Here is a 24,473-nt window from a genome sequence, read left to right as displayed (position 1 = left end):
TCATGTTGTTCGTGTGTAATTAACGTTGAGTACGCTAACCACATTATTAAATTAATGCATGTAAGGTGAACTAGCAAACACTGTCGTAGCTACATGCGGCTGTCTTCTTGTTTGATGGCAGATACTCCCTTCACCCTGGCCAAAAAGGCTAAAATGACCAAAGAAAAAGTGGAAACATCTAAACATGAGAGGTTTTTGGACAAAGTTTGTGTTCTCCATTCTTTAAGCTCCGGTTCGAGCACCGGTTCGAGCACCGTTTAAGCACCGGCACTGTTTCAAAAGTACCGGTTTGGCACCGGTATCAGATAAAACCTAAACGATACCCATCCCTAGTACCATATCACCCGAATAGAGCACGTCCCTCTCAGGGTGTGGGCTTTCTAGGGTATTTAAAGGTAGGATTGGAGGCAGAGCCTTCAGCTTTCAGGCCCCTCTTCCATGGAACCAGCTCCCAGCTTGGATTAAGGAGACAGACACCCTCTCTACTTTTGAGATCAGGCTTAAAACTTTTCTTTCTTAAAGCATAAATTCACAGCTGGATCAGGTGACCCTGAATCCTCCCGTAGTTACGCTGCATTGATACACTGAGTATTCCTCACTCACCTTTTTCACTCTCTGTGTTTATACATCACTCTGCATGTAATCATTCGTTATTGTTAATCTCTTACACACTTCCTGCTTCACTGAGGCCTAAAGCCAGATCTTTACCTCTGTCAGATCTCCTGTGGATGGTGGCATGTTGGGGCACCTACCTGTAACCAGCAGATATACAGGATACAAGGCTGTGGTTTATGAGAGGTTAAAAATCACTGCAAAATAGAGTTTCCGGGAGAATACAGTGTGTAATAATAAAAACGCATTGTTTTGCAATGTCAAACACATCAAATCAAATAAAACATCTCTGCTACTGTTGGATGATTGTCGGTTATGCTACGACTGAGCGATGACATCAGTGCTTAAAGATGCTCATCTATGTTGTCCTAAGCCGTCATTATACACCTGCACCTACATCATGTGTCCATGATCAGAATATCATTAAGTCTGCTGAGCCCATCGTAACGTTTAGTGTAAAGATAAAGAGAAAGATCAGGAAATGAAATAGAGTCCAAGGTCTATATGTAACTGGGCTGACGTCAAGGTGAAGGACTGTGTCATTTTCTCTAGCTTTCATTTCAATCGTGGGAAGCAAAGTATTTGGCTTGTTGTTAAGAAAATTTAGATGAGTTGCGGATGTCTGTATCTGTCTCTTGTTCAGATCCAGTCTGTTCCCTGACAGTACAAACACATGAAATTTTATAACTGTGTTTTGTTCTGCTCTGTCGTCCATCTGTCTTCTATGACTGCTCAGTATTTTCTACATGACGTTCGCTTGAATTGTAACTTAATTGTAGCTGTCACTGTGCCTCTATTGAGGCGGCAATTTAGAGTGGCCAGACTGACACTGTAATTGTCACTGAAAATCAGAGGAACAGTAAAACTCAAATTATTGTCTGAAAGTCACAAAGTTCAGCTAGGCAGACTTTAACTTCTTGCATATACATTAAGTGTTTGGCGGTGGTTATGTTTTTGCTATCGCACTTGTTTTTTTTCATCATTATAATAGCATCTACAGGTCTGGGTGATTCCTCGGGTTTTAATTTAATTTGTGATTTTTGACTTTCACTATGCAAACAAGCTAGAACAATTCATTTTTGCATTCATTGTAGCTATGAAGTAAATTTAAAAAAATAGGGGAATAGGGGAAAAGCATAGATCCACTTTATGACCTAGTAATGGCCTGCTAAGTATGTGTGTAGGTTATTGTCCCATTGCTTCACTTGTGGTTTTCGGCACGTAGCTAGAGGCTGTGTGTTTTGTAGGTTACGGGACTCACGTTGAATTCTTATGGCTGCAACTGTAAAAATGCCTGTGGTTGGTTAGCACTAAAGGTATTTTTATCACCAATAAATTTTATGGTGGTGAGTGGCAGTCACTCTGCAGCTTGCCGTAGGTCAGTGTTCATGGTCACTGTAGTTTTTCTTTCTTTCTTTTTTTTCCTGGCAGTTTTGTTTTTGGATGGTTTTTGCATTGTGTACGAGCTATGAAGAGGGGAGCTCAGACCTGTCAGTTTAATTACTGATCGTGAAAACCCCCGTTAGCCTCCTGACAGGTTGAACACTCTAATGAGAAGCTTCCTTTAGGCAAATATGTAGCAGCACAGTCTAATGAAAGAGTATTTGCTGCTTCTCTAGTAAAACCAGTTTTGTTCTTGGGCTTGGATTATGTTAAGGATTTTAGCAGCAAGTGTGACTGAACACGTAAAGCTTATTTATTAAATCTGTATCTGACATGAAAATTAATCTTGATGTTTAATGCACGGCAGCACGGTGGTTAGCACTATTGCCGCACAGCAAGAAGGTCCTGAGTTCAATTCCACCATCAGGCCGGGGTCTTTCTGTGTGGAGTTTGCATGTTCTCCCCGTGTTTGCGTGGGTTCCCTCCGGGTACTCCGGCTTCCTCCCACCGTCCAAAGACATGCAGTTTGAGGGGATAGGTTAATTGGATAATCCAAATTGTCACTAGGTGTGAATGTGTGAGTGAATGTGAGCGTGAATGGTTGTCCGTCCCTGTGTGTTGGCCCTGCGACAGACTGGCGACCTGTCCAGGGTGTACCCCGCCTCTCGCCCTATGACAGCTGGGATAGGCTCCAGCGCCCCCCGCGACCCTGGAAAGGATAAGCGGAAGCGAATGGATGGATGGATGGATGTTTAATGGTCATTTTTCCTTCACAGTGTTATGAATTTGTGTCCCAACTTTTTATTGTTGTATTTATAAAACCATCTTTTTTTAATAATCTATCAAGTTTTATATTTTCAGGATTTTGAGCTTGGAAATGAATTTCATTGTTAAGAGAAATTAGTAGTTTTACCCCGTATTTCCTGGCTTCAGCACGATCACACCCAGATTTTTTTCTCTCTTCCTTTGGTTTGCATGTGCAATAATGGTGAAATGTAGGAGCCTCCCTTACCCTGTAAGTAGTGTTATTTTACAAAATAGAGAGGGGGGCTGGGAGGTGTTGTCGATGGCAAAGTACTGTGGGACAGAGGAGGCACATGCAGCAGGAATGTTTTGTTGGGAAGTTGAAACGACTCTGGTTTCAAAGTTGTTTTTAACAAAAGGAGGGTGCGGATGGGAGAAGGGAACGTGATGGCTCCAAGCCTTTAGGCAGTGAACACTATCAGCTTCTTCAGATGTTTCTCTGCTCAGGGATAAAAATGGTGATTGTGATAAAGTCTCCCAATGAGCTCTGTGCAGATTTGACTTTCCTGCTTCTTTGTTTCAAGGCTTTGTTTGAAATTTTTGGGGTTTTTTTGTTTGTTTTTGGAAGGTCAGTTAGGTGAAAACAAAGGTTTTGTATATTTTATCGTGTAGTTAAAGAAATCAGTGTTACGTGTTTGCTCTGCTAGACTGCAACACTGTCTATCTCACTGGGTGACAAAGGCCTTAAATACATTAAGAAAACTACAAATTTGGCTAACAAAAATAAAAATAACAATAAAATATATTGTGAGTACACTTTTTTTTTTTCCTTTTTTTACAGCCACACACTTTTCGTGCAGCTCAAGCCAGGGTGACTGAAGGAAAGCCTTGAGTCAACATGATCTATAAAAGAGCTGTCTTAGTCAAACCCTCGTGGTTTCAACGATTCTGTGGAAGGATTATTTGTTACCCGCGGCTGCTTTTAAGTCTAGCCACTTATCTTAGTGTCTTGGTACTGACCTTTTCAGAAATGGTACCAGCTAATTACCCATTAGAATTGAGCCTGTGTGAAACCAAATTTGCTCTTTTTTCCCACCTGCCTGGTGTCACATGTTGAGGTTTGTCAAGCCTGCGGTTACTGTCACTCCTTGGCGATCTCTGTAAAGATCTGCTGCTGTGTTCTTACCCTCTGCAGAGTGCATTGCGGGGCATTGAGGGAAGTGAAGTATATTCTGTCTGCAAGTGAGTGTTTTGTCTGGCTGTGCCTCGGTCTGCAAGGCAGGACAAATAAACAGAGAATTTATAACATGCCTGTCATTAAGCCAAGTCCAGCTTTTTAGTACATATTAAACTTTGTTCACATAGAAACAAAATGCTTGCTGAAACAGAACCCTGCTTTTCTAAACTGCTGTGTTAGAGGAAGATGAGATGTCTGTTTATTTGTAATGATAAACTATTGCCTTTGTGGGGAGCTTGTATGTTTTACAGCCTCCTAAACACCCAGGAATTTCTTTCTACCCACTGAGCGTTCTTAAACTACCTACTTATGAAGCTCCTTTAGCAAGTTTAGGCTGCAACTTGGAGACACCCAGCAGGCGTTCTTAACCTCTGCTGGAGGGGGGCGAGATTTGATTAAAATCCTCTTTTCCACCCTGCTTAATTTTCACAGTGTGTGTGGTGTTTACTTTTTGGGGTTCAGTTCGGATGGACTGAGTGTTTCATTTGAGCTAATCCTTGGTCAGACTGTAAGGCTGTTTAAATCTCATGACGAGCGCCTGTCTGACTAAATGCCGTGTATGCTTGGCTGTTAGATAGCAGGCTTTGCTTCATTATGAAGCTCTCATACCAGTAATCAGGACCTAGTGTTTTGTTGTTTTTAATTCTCCATTTCCCTCTAACGGTGTGCGGTTAGAACAGTGCTGTGTTCATTTATTCAGACATGCTGCCTCAGTGCACAAGACAATAAAGCCCCATCTTATTCCCCCATTAATAGTAATAGTAATTGACTGCGTTGACCAAAGGAGACAAACTGTCAGACAGACTGGTCGCATGTTTGCTTTAGGCTGGATGTTGTGTCGGCTGTATGGTCAGTGGCAACACGATGATCTGTTGTTTCAGGATTAACGTCTGGCTCCATAAGAGCGGCCGTGAGGTCATCCCAGCAGTGTTACCCGTCTGCGTTCCCATGCTGTGGCCCCTCCCACTGCTTGCATGGAGCAGAGAGCTCATCCTGTATTGCAACCACTAGGGAACATAAATTTGTTTCTGGTGGTTAAGTGCATGTCTTTTTTTTTTTTTTTTTTTTTTTTTTGTACCATGTTTGTCATGTGTGAGCTTTGCATTCAGTCAGTTTGTTCATGTGTAACATGAACTGTGAGTGTGTGTCAGGGCAGTGATGGGAGGTTGGCATGTGAGAAGGGGCTTAGTTTATTGACTGACTTTGGGTGGGCTTCAGCTGACGTCAGAATGTACACACACACACACACAGTCAGTCAATCAGTCACGCTGAGCAACAGAGGGACAAAGATTCTGCTGATGAAGGACAAACTGCTGTTCAGCAGCAGGGACTAAGCCCCATCAAGCTGTGCTCTCTCTGTTTGTATGTTTCTGTCTGTCTGCAGATTAGACACGTGCCTCTGCCGTATGAAAAATGTGGAGTCACTAACATAGTTGGACGGTTTTGTTACTTTTTCAAAAAATCACTGTTCCCTTTGTCGTCACGAACAAACAAGATAGTGGGAGAAACAAAGTGGTGCAGCCAATTAGTGCCTTTCGCTTTAACACCACTGCTGTGTTCAGCTACAGGTCGTCACTGGAGATCTAGACAAGTCTGCTTTTTATGAGATTATACAGTCATTTTATTGTTTTTAAAATGAAACAAATGCCTTGTTAAAATGCGTCACATCAGTCAGTGATAGATAAACACAGGTGAAGTCCATTCAAGAAGCTGTATGTATTATTTGTGCAATAGCCACTAAAAGGTTATAGACTAGATAGAATACCTGCCACACAGAGCATGCTGTCTTTTGCTGTATATCTCTTTATGGTGGCTGCCAATGTCTCTGTTTAGTGCGTGTTGATGGAAACTCGGTGCAGCAGAGTGAACTGATGCTCTATTTGTGGTGTGAATGTGCATCTGCTGGGTTTTGAGATGTGGAAATAGACTTTTCTTGGAAGAAGGTGGTCATAGGAAAGAATATGTGTGCATTGGACAATGTCAGAGGGGCAAGCCAGTGCCTGCTTTGTAACAGGCATGAGTCAGGTGTTCTCCACAATTGCATTAAAAAAAAAAAAAAAAAATTCTGATAGTTTTAGTCAGTGTAGTAATTGTTAAATTATTGTTTATTGGATATTATTTTATTACATACATTTATGTTACTGTTTTTGTTTGTCAGAGGTCTTTACGTGTAAGACTAGGGAGATTTTTTGAAGTATGTTTACTAATGTTTTGGTGTGTTGCATGATAATAATATATATGGAAAATTGGTAAGCTCATATTTACAGTAAATACACCACATGTAAGTGCATTTCAGTTGTAGTATTTCAAGTTTTATACCAAAGTTTGTGTGTGTGTGTTCATGTGAGAGTGAGTGACTGAGAGAGAGTGAGAGAGAGGGTGTGAGAGAGACGGAGAGAGAGAACCGACCAAACAAGTGTCAACATAGTATTTCTGCCCAAGTACCAGCATGCCCAAAGCGTTTCTTGCTTAACCACATACCGCCATTAGAGACAATAGAATCCTGTGGTTTTCACTCTGCTATTCTTCGCATACAGTAATAGATTGTTACACAAAGGATGGTGTAGAGTGGGGTCGCGTTAACAGTCCATTAAAGTTTTGGATTAAATCCACCAAAGTCAACTTAATGAGTTTAAGTGGGATTTATATTATTAGCATATAGGTAGTACAGTGTAAAGATTTCAAATATGACTCATTTGACCTCTGACCTCTCAGGTCATTAGATTGATCTGAAGGTGATAATAAAGTGTTAATAATGATGTATAGAGCGATTTAAAGCAATGTTTCTTACTGCCATTGTTGCCCTATTGCCATACAGGGAATTATATACGGAGATTTTAAATATCAAATATTCAAATATTTCAGATATTATTTTATTATGACTTGTGTAGATTAGAGTACCAAATTATTACCATTTAAATACCTAAAAATTTGAATATCATAACATTTTAATTGACCCATGTACTAAAGTCATATAAATATAAAAGAATAAAAAATAATTGTACTTAAATCATTTTGAGTGTATCAGAATGGGTTTATACAAGGCAAATAACAAAAGCCTGCTCTTTGCACTCGTTTTTACCGAACTTCACATGTTTTAAAGTACATTTAAAAATACCAAATAACATAAAGTGAGTATGTACAAAATCCCTTAAAATTAAATACTACCCAGAGAATGAGCTTCCTCATGGAGGTTTGTGCTCTTGGGGTGCTGCTTGTTCATAATGCTTCCTTCAGCAAAATAACACTAAAGTGCTGTTGTCCCACAGATCCTCCTGTGTGTGTTTTTCCTTCAGGGGCTGAAAATGTAAATTTTAGGAGCATTTTTAAAATAATACTACCTCTTTAAGGTAGTCAATACTTTCTTAATTTGCTGTAGTGTTTCTGGATTAGTGACCCAAGTATTCCCTCGCTAGCTAATGGGAATTAATTTTATTCCCCCACAGCTCTGAGTTTTTGGGGGTTTTTTTCTTTATAAAGTCTCCACATGGTCGGACTAGCTGGGATAATAGCAGTCATACAAGCCGTCATTTAGAGACAAAACTCATAACCCTGCATGTTTTTAATTCTCCTCCTGGGGGATATTGTTATTTCATTTTTATAAAAAGTGTCAGCTAAGCTGCTGGCTTACAGAAAAACTGAAATGAAATCGAAAAGTTATAGAACTGGTAGCTCCCTAACAAATCTGTGCCTCAAAATCTTTATTTGATGATGTGACCAAGAGTGTACAGTCATCAAAACAGCTCCATGAGGCAGTGGTTGGCTAAATGCTGATGGCAGTATGTTAACACCATCAGAGTGACGGCGAATGTTCAGCAGGTCTAATACCTACTGTGCTTACGGTACTGCGGTGAGGCGGGCTGCATCCTTCCTTTTTCTTGCGTGGAGCCGGAGCTGCAGAGTTGTGGTGGCATGTTGTCAGTGGCAAGTACTGCTGAACAACAACTTGAGTGACTTTCTTATAGAACGTGGCTTACTGGTTTGTCATTAGACTGCCTTTCCAGGTGAGTTGGCAGGGGCAAGGACCACTGGGTTTAGGGAATGAGGAAGGTGATCCTGGGCCTGGCAGCAGGTCACGGACGTTGAGGGAAAATAGCTGGGAAAAGTTTTGCCCTCTGGGTCAAGTGTCATCTAAAATGGTTTGACCTAATAGTTGGATTGACTAGTCTCCATTTTGGGCAGCACAAGTAAGAATATCTTTGGAGGATCACCAGGAAACTCCTGAAAGCCACTTTACCATATGGGCTTTATTTTAGTTCCCACAGGGTTAGGCTTTACGTAAGTGTCTTAAACCTTCACAAAGATAACAGCTCACCTTACTGCACGCTAACAGATATTCAGAGCTTCACACATTTTTGTATCCTGATCTGTTTCAACAGTCACTGCAGAGTTGGCACCATGTTTCATTTTGTGTGTGTCATAGTGCAAAGGCTGCGTTCTTATGCAGTTGGTAAATTTGTGCTTAATCTAAGTCAGTATTTCCTTTTACTTTCTGTTGTTTCTTGAGCACTGAATGTTCATTAGATTCACAGCTGCTGAGAACAATAACACATGACAGTGATCTTATATAAGCACCTGGCACTGACTGCGTGATGGAAGTTTGTACTAATGATTGCTAGAATTTTCTCATACATACTTGTATCTGTAATACATTTTCTGTTATTTGCAGAAATACTTGTAAGATACAATTGCTTTGGATTCTCTTTAGCTTAGCATTGTGTTATTAATGCTTTTGATGCTAGTCACCTATCCTCTCGGTCAGAGCATGCAGATATACATTGACTTGTTATTTTTCTACTGACCACCAGAGGGCGCTTCTGTCTGTTCTTATGCATCCAGCCCTGGAAGAATGACTCTGTGCTTAGCAGCTATCCAGACATGCTTCATATACATTCCGACAACCAGTGCCTCGTTTTCTCCAGACACCTGGCTTGAACCATCAGTGTCGGCCCAAATGCACGAGGGGCTTTTATTGTGAAGCATCAGCTTACCTGTTCCAAAACGACAGATTGACTGCAAGCATGCTGCATCTTGTCACTTTCACACCTCCACCCCACTCCTGTCCTTGTGTGTTTGGCTCACATACTCCCAGTCTTTCTCTCCTGCACCCTTTCTGTCTCTGGCCCTCAGGGGTTTCAGTTACACCCTACATGCTCAGACAGTTGCACAGCTCACCGCGTTACGCACAGGTCTGTGGTCACAGATTAAAGGGATGTGTGCGATGGTATGGGCGCTGGTGTAAAAACACTCCCGCCTCAAACTGCAATGCTAGAAAAGGTATGCCAGAGAGCTGCATCTATTCATCAGTAACAGAGAAGATGATTATAAAGTGTCCCACTGAGTTTATAAATTACTAACAGGATTGTCCATCTTTCCTTCATGTTCACCTGACTGTTCATGAAAACTGCTCCGTGTTCCTGCATTGTTTGTTTACGTGCCACTTCGAGAGATTTCTGTGGCACAGTTTCTGATATTTAAGCTCTTGAGGGTCTCGTTTACACTGACCCAGCTAGAGTTTTGGCTTTTTAACTGCCACAGCTTATCCCACCAATAAATCAAATTGTCATTGAGATATTCACAAAGCATGCAGCTATTTTAATGTCACAAACAGGTATCTCTAGGGATAAATGATAAAAATAGTAGCAGAAGATTGGTGTCATGTTTGGACATGTTATGTTAGTCACGCAATATATTGGTCATTATCTTCAGGAAGCTCTAGTTTGTTTGAACATGTGTCATTTAGTTACTGTAACATGTGTGTTTATCTTAAATATCAAAGAAATGCAGTTTTGCTATGTAAAGCAAAATTCAAAGCATGCTCTAGTGGTTGTTGTCCAATTGATTGGACCAGTATGCACCATTTAGCCTATGTTATTCTTACTTGTTTATTCTCTGAGAGGTTGCAGGGACTTGTAAGGTCCTCTTAAGGTTTCAAACAAAAATGCACAGCTCACACACAGCTCTGCAAATATACTGCCAATTGCCGGTGGATGTTGTTGAACTGATGGTGGCTGGTTAAAAACTTAAAGTGTGCCAAGAAAATATCCCCCACACCACCATCACCAACTGTTTATACAAAGCTGGATGGATTTGCGCTTTTGTGCCGTTTACTCCAAATTCTGACTGTACCATCCAAATCCTGTGGCAGACATCGAGTTGCATCTGTGCTTAGCACTGTTGCATCAGACCATGCAACAGTTTTCCAGTCTACTTTTGCCCAATTATTGGTGAGTTTGTCCAAATTGTAGCCTCAGTTCTTGTTCTTAGCTGACAAGTAACCCAGTGTGGTCTTCTGCTGCTGTAGACTATCTGCTTCAATGTTTGGTGTGCGTTAGGGGTGAGCAGTATAATCTTATAATTATATCACGATATATCAAGAAAATTTGTGAACATGATATTTCTGATGATAAAAGGAAAGAAAGCAGAACATTTTATTGATGTTTGCAGCCAGCAGCATTCGGAAGTGTACGTTAATGATATACTTCCTAGACTGAAATGTGACTCTATTGAAACAAGGTTCCAGCAGTACAGCAGCGATTATAGAGCAAGAATAAGTCAAATATAAGCACAAAAGTAGCCTATGTAGTGTTTTCCTTGGAAATTTTATGTGAAAAAATTCCCAACACTTCAGTTTAACAAAACCTAAAGTAACACAACCTTGTACCTCATCAGGATATGCACAATAGTGTCATATAATTAAACTAAACTACCTGGGATGTTGTATCTTGCTCAGTGGAGTCATTTGGGCCGCACATCTACGGCTGCTAGCACCTCCTCATTCACAGACTGTTTGTACTCAGCGGTGTGTTTTTACCTCAAGTGGTGAAAACACTTTGTTTTTTCCACCTTTAGCTGGAGCTGTTTTCTTGTATATTTTGCCAAAGTATTGCACTTTGTTGGAGGTTCTATAAGAAACTTCCTATATAGGTACTAGATCATCATTCAAGGTTGACACGCAGCTCTTACGCTCTGACATGCCTGGGCTAGTCTCACTGTTACACACAGTAGGGAACGTAAATGTGTGTTACTATAGTGTTACTATAGGACTGGTATCACAACATGACATTTTTATATCGCATAAAATTGTATACAGCATTGTCACAGAGGGTATGATATAGCGCAGACTGTTCAGAGGTGCTCTTCTGCATGCCTTGGTGGTTATTTGAGTTACTGTTGCCTTTCTATTAGCTTGAAGGAGTCTGGCCTTTCTCCTCTGACCTCTGGCATCAGCAAGGCATTTTCCTCCAGAAAACTGTGGCTCACTGAATATTTTCTCTTCTTCAGACCATTCTCTGTAAACCCTAGAGATGGCTGTGTGGGAAAATCCCAGTAAATCAGCAATTTCTGAAATACTCAGACTAACTCCTCTGGCAAAAACAACAATGCCATGTATAGAGTCACTTAAACCATCTGCTCTATTCTAATGCTCTTTTTAACCTTACGTTAGTCATCTTGACCATCTCTGTATGCCTAAATGCACCGAGTTTGATTGGCTGATTTAGATACTTGGATTAATGCCGAGTTGAACAGGTTTATGTAACAAAGCAGCCAGTGAGTGTATATGTCTCTAAACTCTTACTCGTGTCCTGTTTAACGTCAAGCTATATTTCGACTGCATTATTATATCTTATTCTGAAGCCTCATTTTAGCTTCGGATGAATTTTGTAACATTTCTCCATTTGAGCTCACATTGGATGCACACTAGAAATGAACCCCTGAGTGACCTTTGTGAGGAAGATAAATGCATCCATTGAGTTCACTCATGTGCTGCATTACACGTCTGACTTCTGAAGACTTCTGAAAATCTGAAGCTTGAGCTAAAGCTCTAAATGGGAAAAAGGTTCTGCCTGTATTTACAGAGACACATTTTCTATAAATTGTCAAAGGGTTACATTTCATGGCTTAATGTCTGTGTCTTCACAGATGACTTTTATGATCAAGAGGATCCCCGTAGTGGATATCATGAAACTAGATCTGTAACTGCAGTGTGACGTTGGACACTTAACATATTGGCGTAAAGCTTTATGTTGTGATCCCGACTTCAGTCTCTTATCAGATGACCGCTTAGATATTTCTTGCTGGTGATTTCATCTGTGAGGATATTGGAGACCTATTAGTCTCGCCAGGGGCTGAGAGAGGCAGGAAACCGAGGTGTTGGAGAAGTGACGGAACATCTGAGCTGAAGATGGCGAGAGTCTCTAAGTGACATATTACCAGGCAGCCAGAATAATTTGTGCAGACAGGTAGAAAGGCCTAACCTGTCTGATCCAGTGTCAGGTGATGTCTTGTCCGCTAGGTCACTGTGTTAAAATAGAAGCTTTAGCAGAATATTGAGTCAGTAACGCCTTGTATGCAGGTTTAATACAGACACTGAAACCACACTAAAGCTGGCTGCTCCATGCCTATTAAGGTTTTCTGTTTTGGACTAATTAAAAGAAATTACAGAGATTTTTTTTTTTTTTAACTTCTGTGTACATCTCTTGAAGTCTCACTGTGGCTCCAGTTACAGCAATGCTAATGAGTCCTGCCTTTGTGGAGATTACAGTATCACAAGTGTTTAAGTGTGTGGATGGGCTTTTTAATGGTGTAGATATTCAGCCCAGCGGATAAAATGACCACTTTTTTCACTAAATGACATGGCTTTGGGTACCAATTAGGAATACATTTATCCAATATTTGGATAAATGGGATATTGGGATATTGGTCCGATCCAAAATGATCTAAAGCTGGACCGTTTTACCGTCAGCCTATCTGCAGCCAATTCATATCCAAGATATCCGTATCAGAACTGGAAAGTAATTGATCAAAGGTTGTGGGTCATTATCAGCCAAGGTTTCAGATGAAACAATAAGACAAGGTCTCACCCTACGTTAAGGCCCCTGGGATGGGATCTCAAGCTCAAAGAATCTATAGATAAACCTCAATCTGCTGCTCTTTATGTAGTAGATTCAAAAAACCACTACTGTCAGGATTTACAAAAGAGATGCAGGAAAATGTAAAGCAGCAGCGGTCCCCAACCCCCGGGCTGCGAGAGTTGAGGCTCGGGTGTGAAATTGATGGTTTTCAGGGTTTTTATTGTTATTTTTTAATCGTTTTTATCGTTAATTCTGTTTCCCTGGTTCTCATCCAGTGTGTTATTAATAAATCTTCTTTTTTTGGTATCGGTACTGGTTTTATTTTGTTGTACTTATCCGAGACACCTTAAAGGCCAGTCCGTGAAAATATTGTTGGACATAAATCGATCCGTGGCGCGAAAAAGGTTAGGAACCGCTGATGTAAAGCCATGGACACAGTTATTTCTGCAGCTGGTCTTACTGCATATTTATTTGTAGGAGTTTCCCCTTCAGAACTTCAAACTTTAGGGAGGAGAGTATTTAAAGGACTTATTCAACTGTTTATTATTTAGTACTGAAGAAAAAGGTCCTAACTCTTTTTCACACAACTGTGATTAAGCAATTTGAAATTGATCACAGATGTCATTCAAGCTGCTCCTGTGATGTCAGATTAGTCATGCGGTCATCCAAACAGCTTGTTTGCAACTCGTTAATTCAATAAATGTCAAGTAAATGCCAGATCATTTAAAAGATGACCTAGCATTCAGGCCAAGTCCAGTGTCATGGAAAAGCAGAGGTGTTTCCAGAACACGCAGTTCTTTGTGGGTAGATGTTTTATCTCACTGGCAAAAGCAATGGATTAGTCCTGGAGGGAAACTCCCATGTGGAGCTTTTATCCTCAAGAAAATAACTGGTGATTTTCTGACTATCGGTAATTTTGTTGGATGACTCTGCTGCATTTACTTCAAACAATGCTCAGACTGCTATAAACAAAAGTGCGATATCTCTAAATTAGCCAAAACATTACTTTTTTTGTTCTGTTAAAGTATAGGGAGTATTTCCACTGATCCTGGTAAATATGTGTCAGCAGTGTACAATTTAAGATATGAAAGTAAAACAGGAAGATACATTGACATCATGTTGGCGTCATTACATGTAACTAGATATTGTCATCTGTTGCAATCATCATCCTTCCAGCTCGTAAAGGAAACTCATTCACGTTTAAAACCTTTGACTGCTCAAGAAAGTGAGAATCATACCTGGAAAACTTTTCTTAGTTTCCTGTTTGCTGTTCTGTTCTGTTTGCAGATAGTTTAAGTCACATATGTTACAACAACAAACACGGATGATCTATTTCTCTTCACAACATCAAGTTATTATATGTCGATCAGCTCCCCTTGAAAGACAGCGACTACTGCGGCGGCACCTCTTGCTTGCTAACAGCCCTAATATTAACTAGTACATAAACAGATTCCCAAACAAATACACACAGCAGCAAAGCACTGTGAGATATTTACGTGACCGACGTATGTGATGGCTAGGTGCCATTTTGGCGGCTTTGTCTCCATGCGAGGGTGAGCAGCTTTCGTAAGTTGACACCTACTTCTTATGATACGACATGTCATGCGGAGGAGGTCTTTCTGCATGTTTGTGGATATCAGTGTTGCTCTGTTAACGCCAGTCTGGCAGCGGGCAGTAACATGAGGAGCTGATGTAGTGTGTAAATTAAACGGGTCTCCTTGTATCCTGTCTTCCTCACCATAGATTGATGTCTGTGTCCCCCCCTTTTTTTAACTTCTTTTTTTTTTCTGTGATGCTTTACTCTGTTAAAGTTGTGCTTTTAAAGTGTATCAGTGAAAGTTTGGAGGCAATATAGATGTGGGTTTTGGAGGGGCTGCAGTCACAGACAGTTGTAAAAAGGCTGTCGTCTAACCCTGCTGCCGTACTGCAAGGATCACGGGGCTTTGGAGCCACACCGCCCCGTTTAGATGGATGGGTTAACAGCAGCTTTTGGCCCCGTAGTATCCTTTGAGGGTCAGTGCCAAGACCACTTCAAAATGTGCAAACCATAATCCCCCTCTGACATTAATATTTTCAGATGGGAGGCAAGCAGAGAGCACGGTGTGTGGGGGGGGTGGCGATGTAAGCACGGTCTTTTTGGCTGGCCTTGTCGCATGCTGGCAGTGCTGATGGACATTAAAGCCATTACTCATGCTGGAGGCATGTCCAGAATGTATTCTTAGCCACTGTCTTCCTATCAGTCACTACAGAAAGGTTGGAGGGTCAAAAAATAAAGAGGTAACCAGTCTGCAGGGCTGTCTGCACCGCTGCTGTTTACCAGGGAGGGGGTGATATTTTAAACCTGTGAGAGTTCACATATTTACCCCACTGAGCCTGACTGACCTTGCCATTTGGTGGGGTGAAGAAGCTGGAGACCACTGATAGAGAAGAGAAGAGGCAGCGAGAGAAACCCTTCAGTACTACTCGACAAGAAAGAGCGTTGAGTTTGTTTTTTCAGACAGAAAACAGCAGGAAGAGTACCAGAAGAAAGGGAGACTGAGTTGAGGAAAAGAGGCGACGGCACTTGAGGGAGGTGAACGGTAGCCAGGCTGAGCTGACTTCCCCCACCAGAGGAGGAGTTGCAGTTGCCGGCCAGGGCAGGTCCCAGGGCTGGCAGGGCTGGCCCTACTGCTTCTCCACCTCTGTTCTTTTCTCCTCAATCACTCCTCCTCTCCTCCCTTTAACGATCAACTAAACTGCTGTGCAGTGATGAACTTGCCGGAAGCGCTCATGAGCAACAGAGGAATGCTTAGAAAAATCTTGCGAAATGAACTTTTTTGCCGCAAGTGAGAAAGATTCCTGAGGTTAAACCTCCCATAAGAGGACCTCCTCTGCGTTACAGACTCTCACCCTTCTGTCTTCTCATCCTTTCTTTTTTGTTGTTGCACTCACTGGCTGAGTGCACTGAGACACTGAGGGGATTTTTGTACTGTTTTTCTCTAGTTTTGCTTTTGTAAACCAGAAAAGTGGCAACTTTTTCAGTAGCACGGTGCAAGGACCAGCTCCACTCACCCAAGATGAGCCGCTGGCTGAAATGCACCTCCATGCACTTTGTAGGTATTCATTGCCAATAATTTTACTTTGTCACCACCTTTGCTGGAGCTCTGATTTCATGAACAGTGTGAATGTAGCTGAAAGCTATGCTTTACAGAAGCAGCAGTGCAGTGGCAGAACTCTTAGATCAGCTCTCTGTGTACACATCGCCTGTTTTGAATCTTGGTTATGATTAAAATTTGCGCTTGCTTGTTTTTGCTTTGTCTTTATTTTGACTTTCAGTGTAAAGAGCCACATTCTTATCAGGAGCTTTAAGAGTGCTCTGTTTCCTTGCTTTGTAGCCACAACTCATGAAGCGTTTCAAATTCCTGGCACATTAAGGTCTATTCTTGTCTGTTATTATAGCAGAAAAGGAAAAATGACTCAGAAATGGACTTTGTTCTATGTGTGTTTGTGCCAGGGTTGCGTTTGCTAGTCAGCTAAAACTCCTGGGGACCAAATTATAGCTATTACTCTCAGCTGTTAAACTAAGTACAGCCTTGGTGAAATGTATAACTGTTTGGTCAGAAATGTCTGATAGTTTGCTATCATCATTGACAGAACACAGACTGGAACAAGTATGATGATCGGCTGATGAAGGCAGTGGAGCGTGGCGAGGTGGACAAGGTGTCTGCTGTTCTCAACAAGAAGGGCATCATCCCCACTAAGCTTGACGTGGAAGGACGCTCTGCGTAAGTAAACACAGGCGCATGCATCTGTATGCAGGCACACATGCATCCATGTGCAGTATGTTGACATGTATAGTCGGAGCTTTGAGCTTCAGCAGCACACACGCGTACCACACGAAGTGTAGTACAGTGAGATGATAGTGTGCAGATTACAAATCACTGAAACGTTTGTGTGTGTTTGAGTCCAGCATGGATTGTCAAAGATGTGTAAATCTAAAACCAGCAACAGCAATTCCAAACATTGTGGTGATCTCCCCACCGCGTGACATTCCTGACCTTTTTTTCCAGATAAAGCATCCTTAAGATTCCTTCACAATTAGGTCACTCTCGCTCCAGAATGTCTTAAATAAGCACCACGTACCCCTGCATGAACCTCCACAAATATAAACACAACAAAATGAAACCGAGTGCAGTTACACGATTCTGTCTCCATTTTTTATATCCAGAAACTTCCCTTTTAGTTTCCCTTTGACCGGAGGTCAGTGTGGGAGCTGGTGTAAAGAATGTCTGTGGACACGAGGCTTGACCACATTGGCCGGAGGCTGTTTATGTAGTCCCTACAGGAAATGACTCCCTGCAAATTCAGATTAGATCCACCGTGATGCTTGCAACACCAAGTAATACATTTAGGCCCTGCTGCAGGCCATTACCATGATTTCTTGACATCTTTGAAGAGCATGCTTTAAGTGAGAACCTGAGGTATTCAGAGGTTGGTTTTTTTTTTCAAAATAACTCGATATGCACCCTGCAGCGTTAACAGGGCAGTAAGTAATAGAAGGAAAATAGGTCAGTCTGAAACGTGTATGAGGAATTCTCTGATGTTGCATCTCAGCCATCCAAAACCACAGATATGAACACATCTCCCAGACAGACCTTTAATATAGTGCTATTAATAAAAATGGTTCAGCCTTGAAAAACAATACATTGACCTGTTTTTTAAAAAAAAATGAGGTGCTCTGTTTTCTTCCTAAATTTAAACAGATTCTCACACCAGCATTTCGGGCGGGCAGGCGCCCTCGGTTTAATCCTAGATATATGAATGAGTCACTCGTCTCTGGCCCGTGCTGCACGTTTATTTTGACAAAGCCTTTGTTAAACCATAAAACTCTGGAGCTCCAGATCCCAGACTGCAAAGGTGCAGAGTATTTTCAGCAGTGCGTGAAATTCTCTTGTGGCACCACCGCATAGACCGACGTGCACATGCATGCGAATAAACACAATTATACACACATCCTGATAAATGCCTGGTCTCATAATAAGGTGCTAGAATTTGTCAGAACTAAATCCAGAACCACAGCCTGCAGAGGTTGTTGTTTCCAAACACAGTCATGCTTATCGTTCGCCGTTCCCCTGTGGATCAGAACCGGTTAACTGTAAAATGAATGAATATTCGAGGGGGGGCTGGAAGAGGACACGCTTTTGCCACGTCTAACCAAAACAAAAGCAAACCGCAACTCAGCGAGAGCGCTTATAGTTCACTGGGCCACACACACAGAGACACACGCAACATGTGCATATGGTATTCTGGCCTTTGCAAAAGCCCACAAAGGAATGTTGAATGGTGATTCCTTATAATCATGGACCTCTGAGGGGAAACTAATTACAAGCTGTTGCCCCCAATATATCATTTGGTGTGCCCTGGATTAGCCTCGTTGTGTAGAGCTAATGAATTCAGCCCTAAGTGTTTCTATCGCACCTTCCAGCTGAGTAAACAGTTTGCATCTTTGCCGTGGCTTTAGCTGGATCTCAGCGCGGTAAGCCCACCCATCACTAATGCTCATTCTGTGCAGACAAGGGCCTTGCAGCAAAAGTAGTTCTCATGACAGCATGAGCATACCACTAAAGACAGTCACTCAGCTAAACCTCCAGCACAATCCTGGCACTGAGTGAATAGCTAATTTTGTGCTCAAGTGCTTTTGGGGGGTGCTTTTTTTGTTTTGTTTTTTTTAATATAACTATTGTAAGATCTGAGTTTCATGGTTAGGTGTGTGTGTGCGCGCGCGTGTGTGTGTGTGTGTGATCTTGAGGCCAACTTGATGATAGATTTACAGGAAGTAACACTAAGCAGTCGCTGCCATTCTCTCTGTTATATATCACGTGTATTGTTATGTTCTCCTTGTCTGGCTACCAGCCGACAATGTTGACCTTCTCATTTTGATATGATGGATGTTGTGATTTACCACTGGCATTAGAGGACTTTCTTAAAACTAAGCGCAGCAGTGATTGACAAAGCTTTACAGAAACGAGTAGAGCAACATGTTTTTGTGGACACATACCAATATTCACTTTCAGATAAGAGGGAGCTAAATGTAAGATACGAACATAGACTGTTGTATCCTCAGAGACTCACTTTGTCACACATGGTTCAGCTAGCGTCATACTAGCGTTTGATAGAAACCAGAAACAAGTGGACTCTTTTAAAAATAGCAGCCATATCCAGTAGACTGACAACCTGAAAGCTCCCCAAGGAGCAGATGTGAAAATGTAATGTGCTCTGTTAAAGCTAGAGCCATTAGTCTCCAAAAAAATCTTGTCTAACCATTTCACTGAGGTCTCCATGTATTTATAGCATCAGTTCTTTGTGTTTGGTGAATATCAGACTTTATTTAAGATGGATTTTTGGTATTTTTCCCTTTATTTTATTATTACAGGGACAGGAAATGCCAGATTTTCAGGCTTGACCATTTTGGCTTTGAGTTATATTTGCTGTCAAGACAGTCATCACTCTCTATTCATCAAAGTTATGGGGAAATGCACTCAATTAATTGCACTTATGTACCTTTAACCTTATTCCGAAGCATTCCTTGAGTTCCCTTATGGAAAGTGATGTAGGTTATGATCTTAGTGAGAGGTATCGCCTGTATCACCCCCACTTGGATAGCTTTACTCTACTTCCCGTCTGCTGTTTGGCCTGGACAGCCCAGGACGCCACTGCTCCACAGAAGATCAGCATCTCCTGGTCATCAACACTGCTTTTAATACCCACACCAGCGTTGAGGTGACAGCCGAGCTGTCTCCTTGGCAGATAACTTGGGGTTAGTGTATGAACGAGCTCATGTGTCCGGGTGGGTGTCAGACAGAGATAAGTTTACGCACAAGTGCTCCGCAGTCTTGCATGGAGACTAGCAGCAGTGCTGCTGTGGGTTAAATTGGACAAGCGGAGCTGGAACGTTTCCAGTTGAAGGTGATGATTAAGTACATGTTGGCAAACACGTGCAGTGGGAAACGGCTTAACTAAGTAGGCAATTAACAAGTGAATATGTGCACTGTGTAGCAATCGCGCATTAAACACTTTCGCTTCAACTTGCACCGAGTATGTTCAGTCGAGTCACATGGTTCTCATTGGTCGATAGATTTGGATAATTTGGCTTGAATATCCCAGTGACAACACTTGAATGATGCTGTAGATGTCAATAAGTTTACTATTCATGTCTATTAACTATTAACTATTAACTGTTACTATGCATTCAACATTTTCTGTCGGTAGACACAGTTTTGTTTTCTGCAAAACAAGCAAGTTTGTGTCGCTCCTAGTTGTCACTGAGACCTCACAAACCCTGAGGGCTCTCGTTATTTGCTTTGAGAATGCTGATCCTGCTGATAGCTTGGAGCCAGGCATCAGTTTGCAGCCCCTCTCTTGTCTCTCAGTTTTTCCCTCTCCCCCGTCTCTTTACACCCTATCACGTTTTCACTTGCCCTTCTCAACTCTGCTCTCTTCTATATACCTCTCACCCATGCCCTGTCAGTCTTTTCTGGCTTTTTTTTATTTCTTATTTATTCATTTTTAATTAATCTCCAGCTCTCTCATCTTCCAGGTTTCATTTGGCTGCAACACGAGGACACTTAGAAGTCCTCAATCTCATCCTGGGACACAATGTTGATGTGACTGCGAGTGATGCCGCTGGTAAGTTTGTTGCACCAAAAACCTCTGCGTGATTGCTTTGATTGCTAGCAGATTGTAGCAGTCACTCAGAGTTTGGATAGAAGACAGTGACTTGTCTGCAAAGGCTCTTCGAGCAGCAGCGAAATGTAAAAAAGCACTATGGAAACTGGAAAAAGAGCATGATCACCTTCATAGCTCAGCACCATTCAGCATACACACTCACAGACCCTTAAAGGCGCAATATGTTTCTGCAGCTGTGAGTATACGTTGCTTGGACCTGAGCAGACCCTCATAAATTTTATCCACTGGTGACTGCAGTTCTCACTGCAGAGCGACTAAGCAAAGAGTATGTAACCTTCAAAAGTGTGGTTACATTTAGCTAAAGGTAATGCTAAATACTTTGAATAACAAATGACATCATGCTGTTACTTTCCACAGACTGATGAAAACAGCAATCCCATCTCTATAAAGGGCGTAACAAATGTTTAATACTAAAATTACAACTGCTATTATAGCAACAATGAAATTACTTCATAATCTAGTTTGACTGAAAAACACATCCGTATGCTATATTTACAGAGAGATTGCATTGCTATTTAATATAATGAATTAATCTAACATCATTTGAAGTCCTCTAAACAGATTAAACGACACATGTACTTCTTTGTGGGTACAGTGCAGTGACATGTACTGTAAACACTTGGGTGCAAGTTTAGTAGTATGTGCACCAGAGGGGTAATTGCATGTTGTGGCGTGTTTCTCTAAGTATGCATACATGCAAATCGTGGGTTGTTGTTGTTGTTGTTGTTGTTGTTGTTTTAAATCTGCTTTTGTCTCTTTCAGGTAAAAGTGCTCTTCATCTAGCTTCAAGAAATGGACACTCGCAGTGTGTGCAGAAACTCCTGCAGGTAAAGCGCAGCTGTCATTGTTAGAAAACATACGCCAAAATGAAATGACATATTACCTTTTTATTTGGTACAGTTTCACAGTCACTGGTGAGTCAGAGGAGATTCCCTCTCAGCCCCATTAAATTATTATTGCCAAACAGCTGTGGTTGCTGAGGCCGCTCCATATCGGTCAACAGTAGGGCTTGTTGAGTCACCATGGCCCTCTGGAGGATTTATGTGTTTACAATAAGGCGGCTGTCTCTCTGCAACATTGTGCTCTCATAGTCTTGCGTCCCTTCCCCCTCGTGCCCCCCCCCCCCCCTCATATCTGGCATGGCAATGATCTAATGGAGGTTGTGGCTGTTGGCAGGGGGTTGTCAGAGCTGTTGACAAGCCTACCCTCCTGCAAACCTGCCATCCATTCTTAGTGCCGTCATCACACCAGACATAGCAGCTGGATGCCCACCACAGCTACTGTCTCCCTCCGTCAGCCCAAACCATCACGGTATAGGATATCCCACCTCCAATGCGCTACCTTCAGCTCCCATTGCTGCTCTACGCCCCCTCTTCACTATGTCATTTGAGCATGCTGCTAATTTTTGGCTCTTGTTGCTAGAGAGAGTGGAGTTTTTATAGTGGGGGGACAGAACGTGCTGTCAAGCTTACCCAGCAACATCAGGCTCCTGTTAGCATAGAGTCCTGCAGCCCTCATCGCCACAGCACTACAATCACTGGAGCCCAGTCATCTGACTGGCTGTGTGGAGATGTCACAAGCATTTGAGCATAGCACCACTTATCCTAATATGACCTCCCTTCTGCTGCCTTTTAGTTTCCACTGCCAGCTACTGGAAATACATGATATTTAGGATGCTCCTGTTTTACACACCTGTATCAAGGAAACCTAATTAAACCACTGCTGGCCAAGTAGATTGGCATAAGAGAACCTGAGTGTCTGTACTGAAAACACTTTGTGTCCCTACATAGTTACAGTGCATGTTAGTAATGACCAAACAGAATTGTTAAGGGGTAGTTTCTTTGTTATTTGAATCAGATTACAGCTTCTGCCTGGCTCTGTCATTAACAATAAGTCATATTCTTTATACACGCTGTATAACCATTTTTACATTTTCTTTATCTAAGTTTATCTTTGTTTTTAACAGCACAACTGTCCAGTTGGAAATGTGGACCTGCAAGGAAGAACGGCTCTACATGATGCCGGTAAGACTATTCTAAGGCAAGGCAGGGAAAAGTTATTTCACACAGCAATTCATTAACATTTGTAGTTCAAAGGACTTTACAAATAGAGAGTAAATTTCAAGAAAACGGTAGAATAACAGACTAAAAAGTAATGCACCATAAAACCAAAAGAAGAACACAAAGAATAATAAAAAGTGGCATAAAAGAAGTTACAGCCGATATTTCTGAGATCCGAGGAGAGGAACATTAAAAGCCAGTTTGGCATTTTGAGTTTGACCTCCGTACACCACCCGCTGTCCAATCCCTGCAGACTTGAGAGGCCTAGCCGACTTGCAGAGCAACATACAGTGCTGATCGCCTGTCATGAAAAGAAGGAAGCGCAAATACTTTAGAAATCTCTAAAAAAATAAAATAATTCAGTGAACTGAATTTTTATATCCAAATTTGAGCCAGCACACTGGATTTCTCTTTCAATGTTCAACCACTAAAGCCAAGTTTTCCGTTCAGGAATGATTGCTTGATTTAAAAAAATAATAATGCACTTTAATATTTTTTTCTTATATTTGGTAAAACCATAAACTTGTTATATAACAAGTTATATGACAACAATAATTATATTTTAAGAATTTGCACATAGTGATGGATTAACACTTGCAGGAACATTAAAAAGTTATTTTGGCATTTACAAGTACTGTTAATTTATGGCAGCTGTGGTATAAACCATCCATGGGTGGGGGCCTTATAAATCAAGCACTGTACACTTTATGGACAGATGTATTGGCCCACACCTTTCAATGTTTGAATTCAGCTAAAATTTGGCCTTTGCATACATTTGTGATAGTATGAGTAATTCTAAAGAGCTCACTGAATTCGAGCATGGTGCTGTAATAGGATGCCACTATTGTATCTCATGAAATGTCTGCCCTCCTAGATATGCCACTATCATAAGTAAGTAGCATTATTGCAAAGTGAAAGTGTTTAGGAACCACAGCAGCTCAGCCATGTCGGTGTCCGACCACTGAGTGCTGATGCACACGCACGTTCTGCTGAGTTTCATTAAAAGCAGTAAACAAAACTGTGTGCCAGGAGCTTCTGGCATTGGCTCCCATACCTGAGCAGCTCCTGTAGGGGTCCTGTGTTGGTGGCCCAGTACTTTTGTTCATATAGTGTATTTTGAATTTTGGTCTCAGAAAAAAAAGACTCAGTTCAAAGCTTTAAGTAATGTGCTCTCTCATCTAATGTTGAGGTGACATCACTCTGTTCTCGCTCTGATTCCACTGCAGTAAAGTCCTCAGTGTATATTAAAACTCTATTCTAGTCCACTGTAATCCTGATTCTATTATAATCTACTAGTACTGACAGCAGCAGTAGCAGATTATAGTAAACCACTATCCTGCTGCTACTAAATTATAGGTGTACTACGGTAAAATAGAGTTGGTACCCTGTGCAGTAGTACAATAGTAACTGCTGTAGCATCAACCCAATTTAGTTCTATTCACGTACTCGTTCTACTCTGTATGTGTGTACTGGAGTCTACTCTACTCTTTTCTCTTGACACCTCTTTGACTGTTTTCCTTAATCAAAGCCTAAGCATGCTTACATATGGATGTTGATGTCTGAGACATTATACAAAATAAAATTCAGCAGTTTGTTTAAAGACTGTTTGCTTTGATGGTACTATTTTCAACATCAACAGTGTCTGTACTTGTTTTTCAGTGGTAAATGAGATGAAATGATTGCAGCGCTCTGTTCTTTTTCTCCACAGTCATGGCGGGATGTGCCTCCAGCGTCAAACTTCTCTGTGACAGCGGGGCGGCTGTGAATGCCACCGATTTTGTGAGAATTGCTTTTGCTCTTTGTTTTGCAGTATTTTTCTGAAAAAGCCCAAGCCATTTTGTCCTTGTGTTTAGTCGA

General features: G+C 41.5%; 1 protein-coding gene across 3 annotated transcripts in view; it reads left to right on the top strand.

The window, feature by feature from the left end:
* The window catches only part of uacab (uveal autoantigen with coiled-coil domains and ankyrin repeats b), a 39,196-nt gene that overhangs the window by 4,401 nt on the left and 10,322 nt on the right, over positions 1–24,473 (top strand). For 2 of the 3 annotated variants that reach the window (XM_013265068.3, XM_005461555.3), the window contains exons 2-6: positions 16,465–16,595; positions 20,408–20,496; positions 21,319–21,383; positions 22,523–22,580; positions 24,325–24,395. In XM_013265068.3, the coding sequence (XP_013120522.1) occupies positions 16,498–16,595; positions 20,408–20,496; positions 21,319–21,383; positions 22,523–22,580; positions 24,325–24,395 (381 nt within the window). In that variant the 5' untranslated portion in view covers positions 16,465–16,497. Of the gene's footprint in view, positions 1–15,205; positions 15,924–16,464; positions 16,596–20,407; positions 20,497–21,318; positions 21,384–22,522; positions 22,581–24,324; positions 24,396–24,473 lie in introns of those variants that run through there. The other variant, XM_005461556.4, reaches the window with a different exon arrangement.

The sequence above is a fragment of the Oreochromis niloticus genome, linkage group LG1 (genome assembly GCF_001858045.2).
Source record: "Oreochromis niloticus isolate F11D_XX linkage group LG1, O_niloticus_UMD_NMBU, whole genome shotgun sequence".
Taxonomy (NCBI): domain Eukaryota; kingdom Metazoa; phylum Chordata; class Actinopteri; order Cichliformes; family Cichlidae; genus Oreochromis; species Oreochromis niloticus.
The sequence above is the reverse complement of the archived record's forward strand: the minus strand, read 5'-3'. Positions and strand labels throughout refer to the sequence as shown.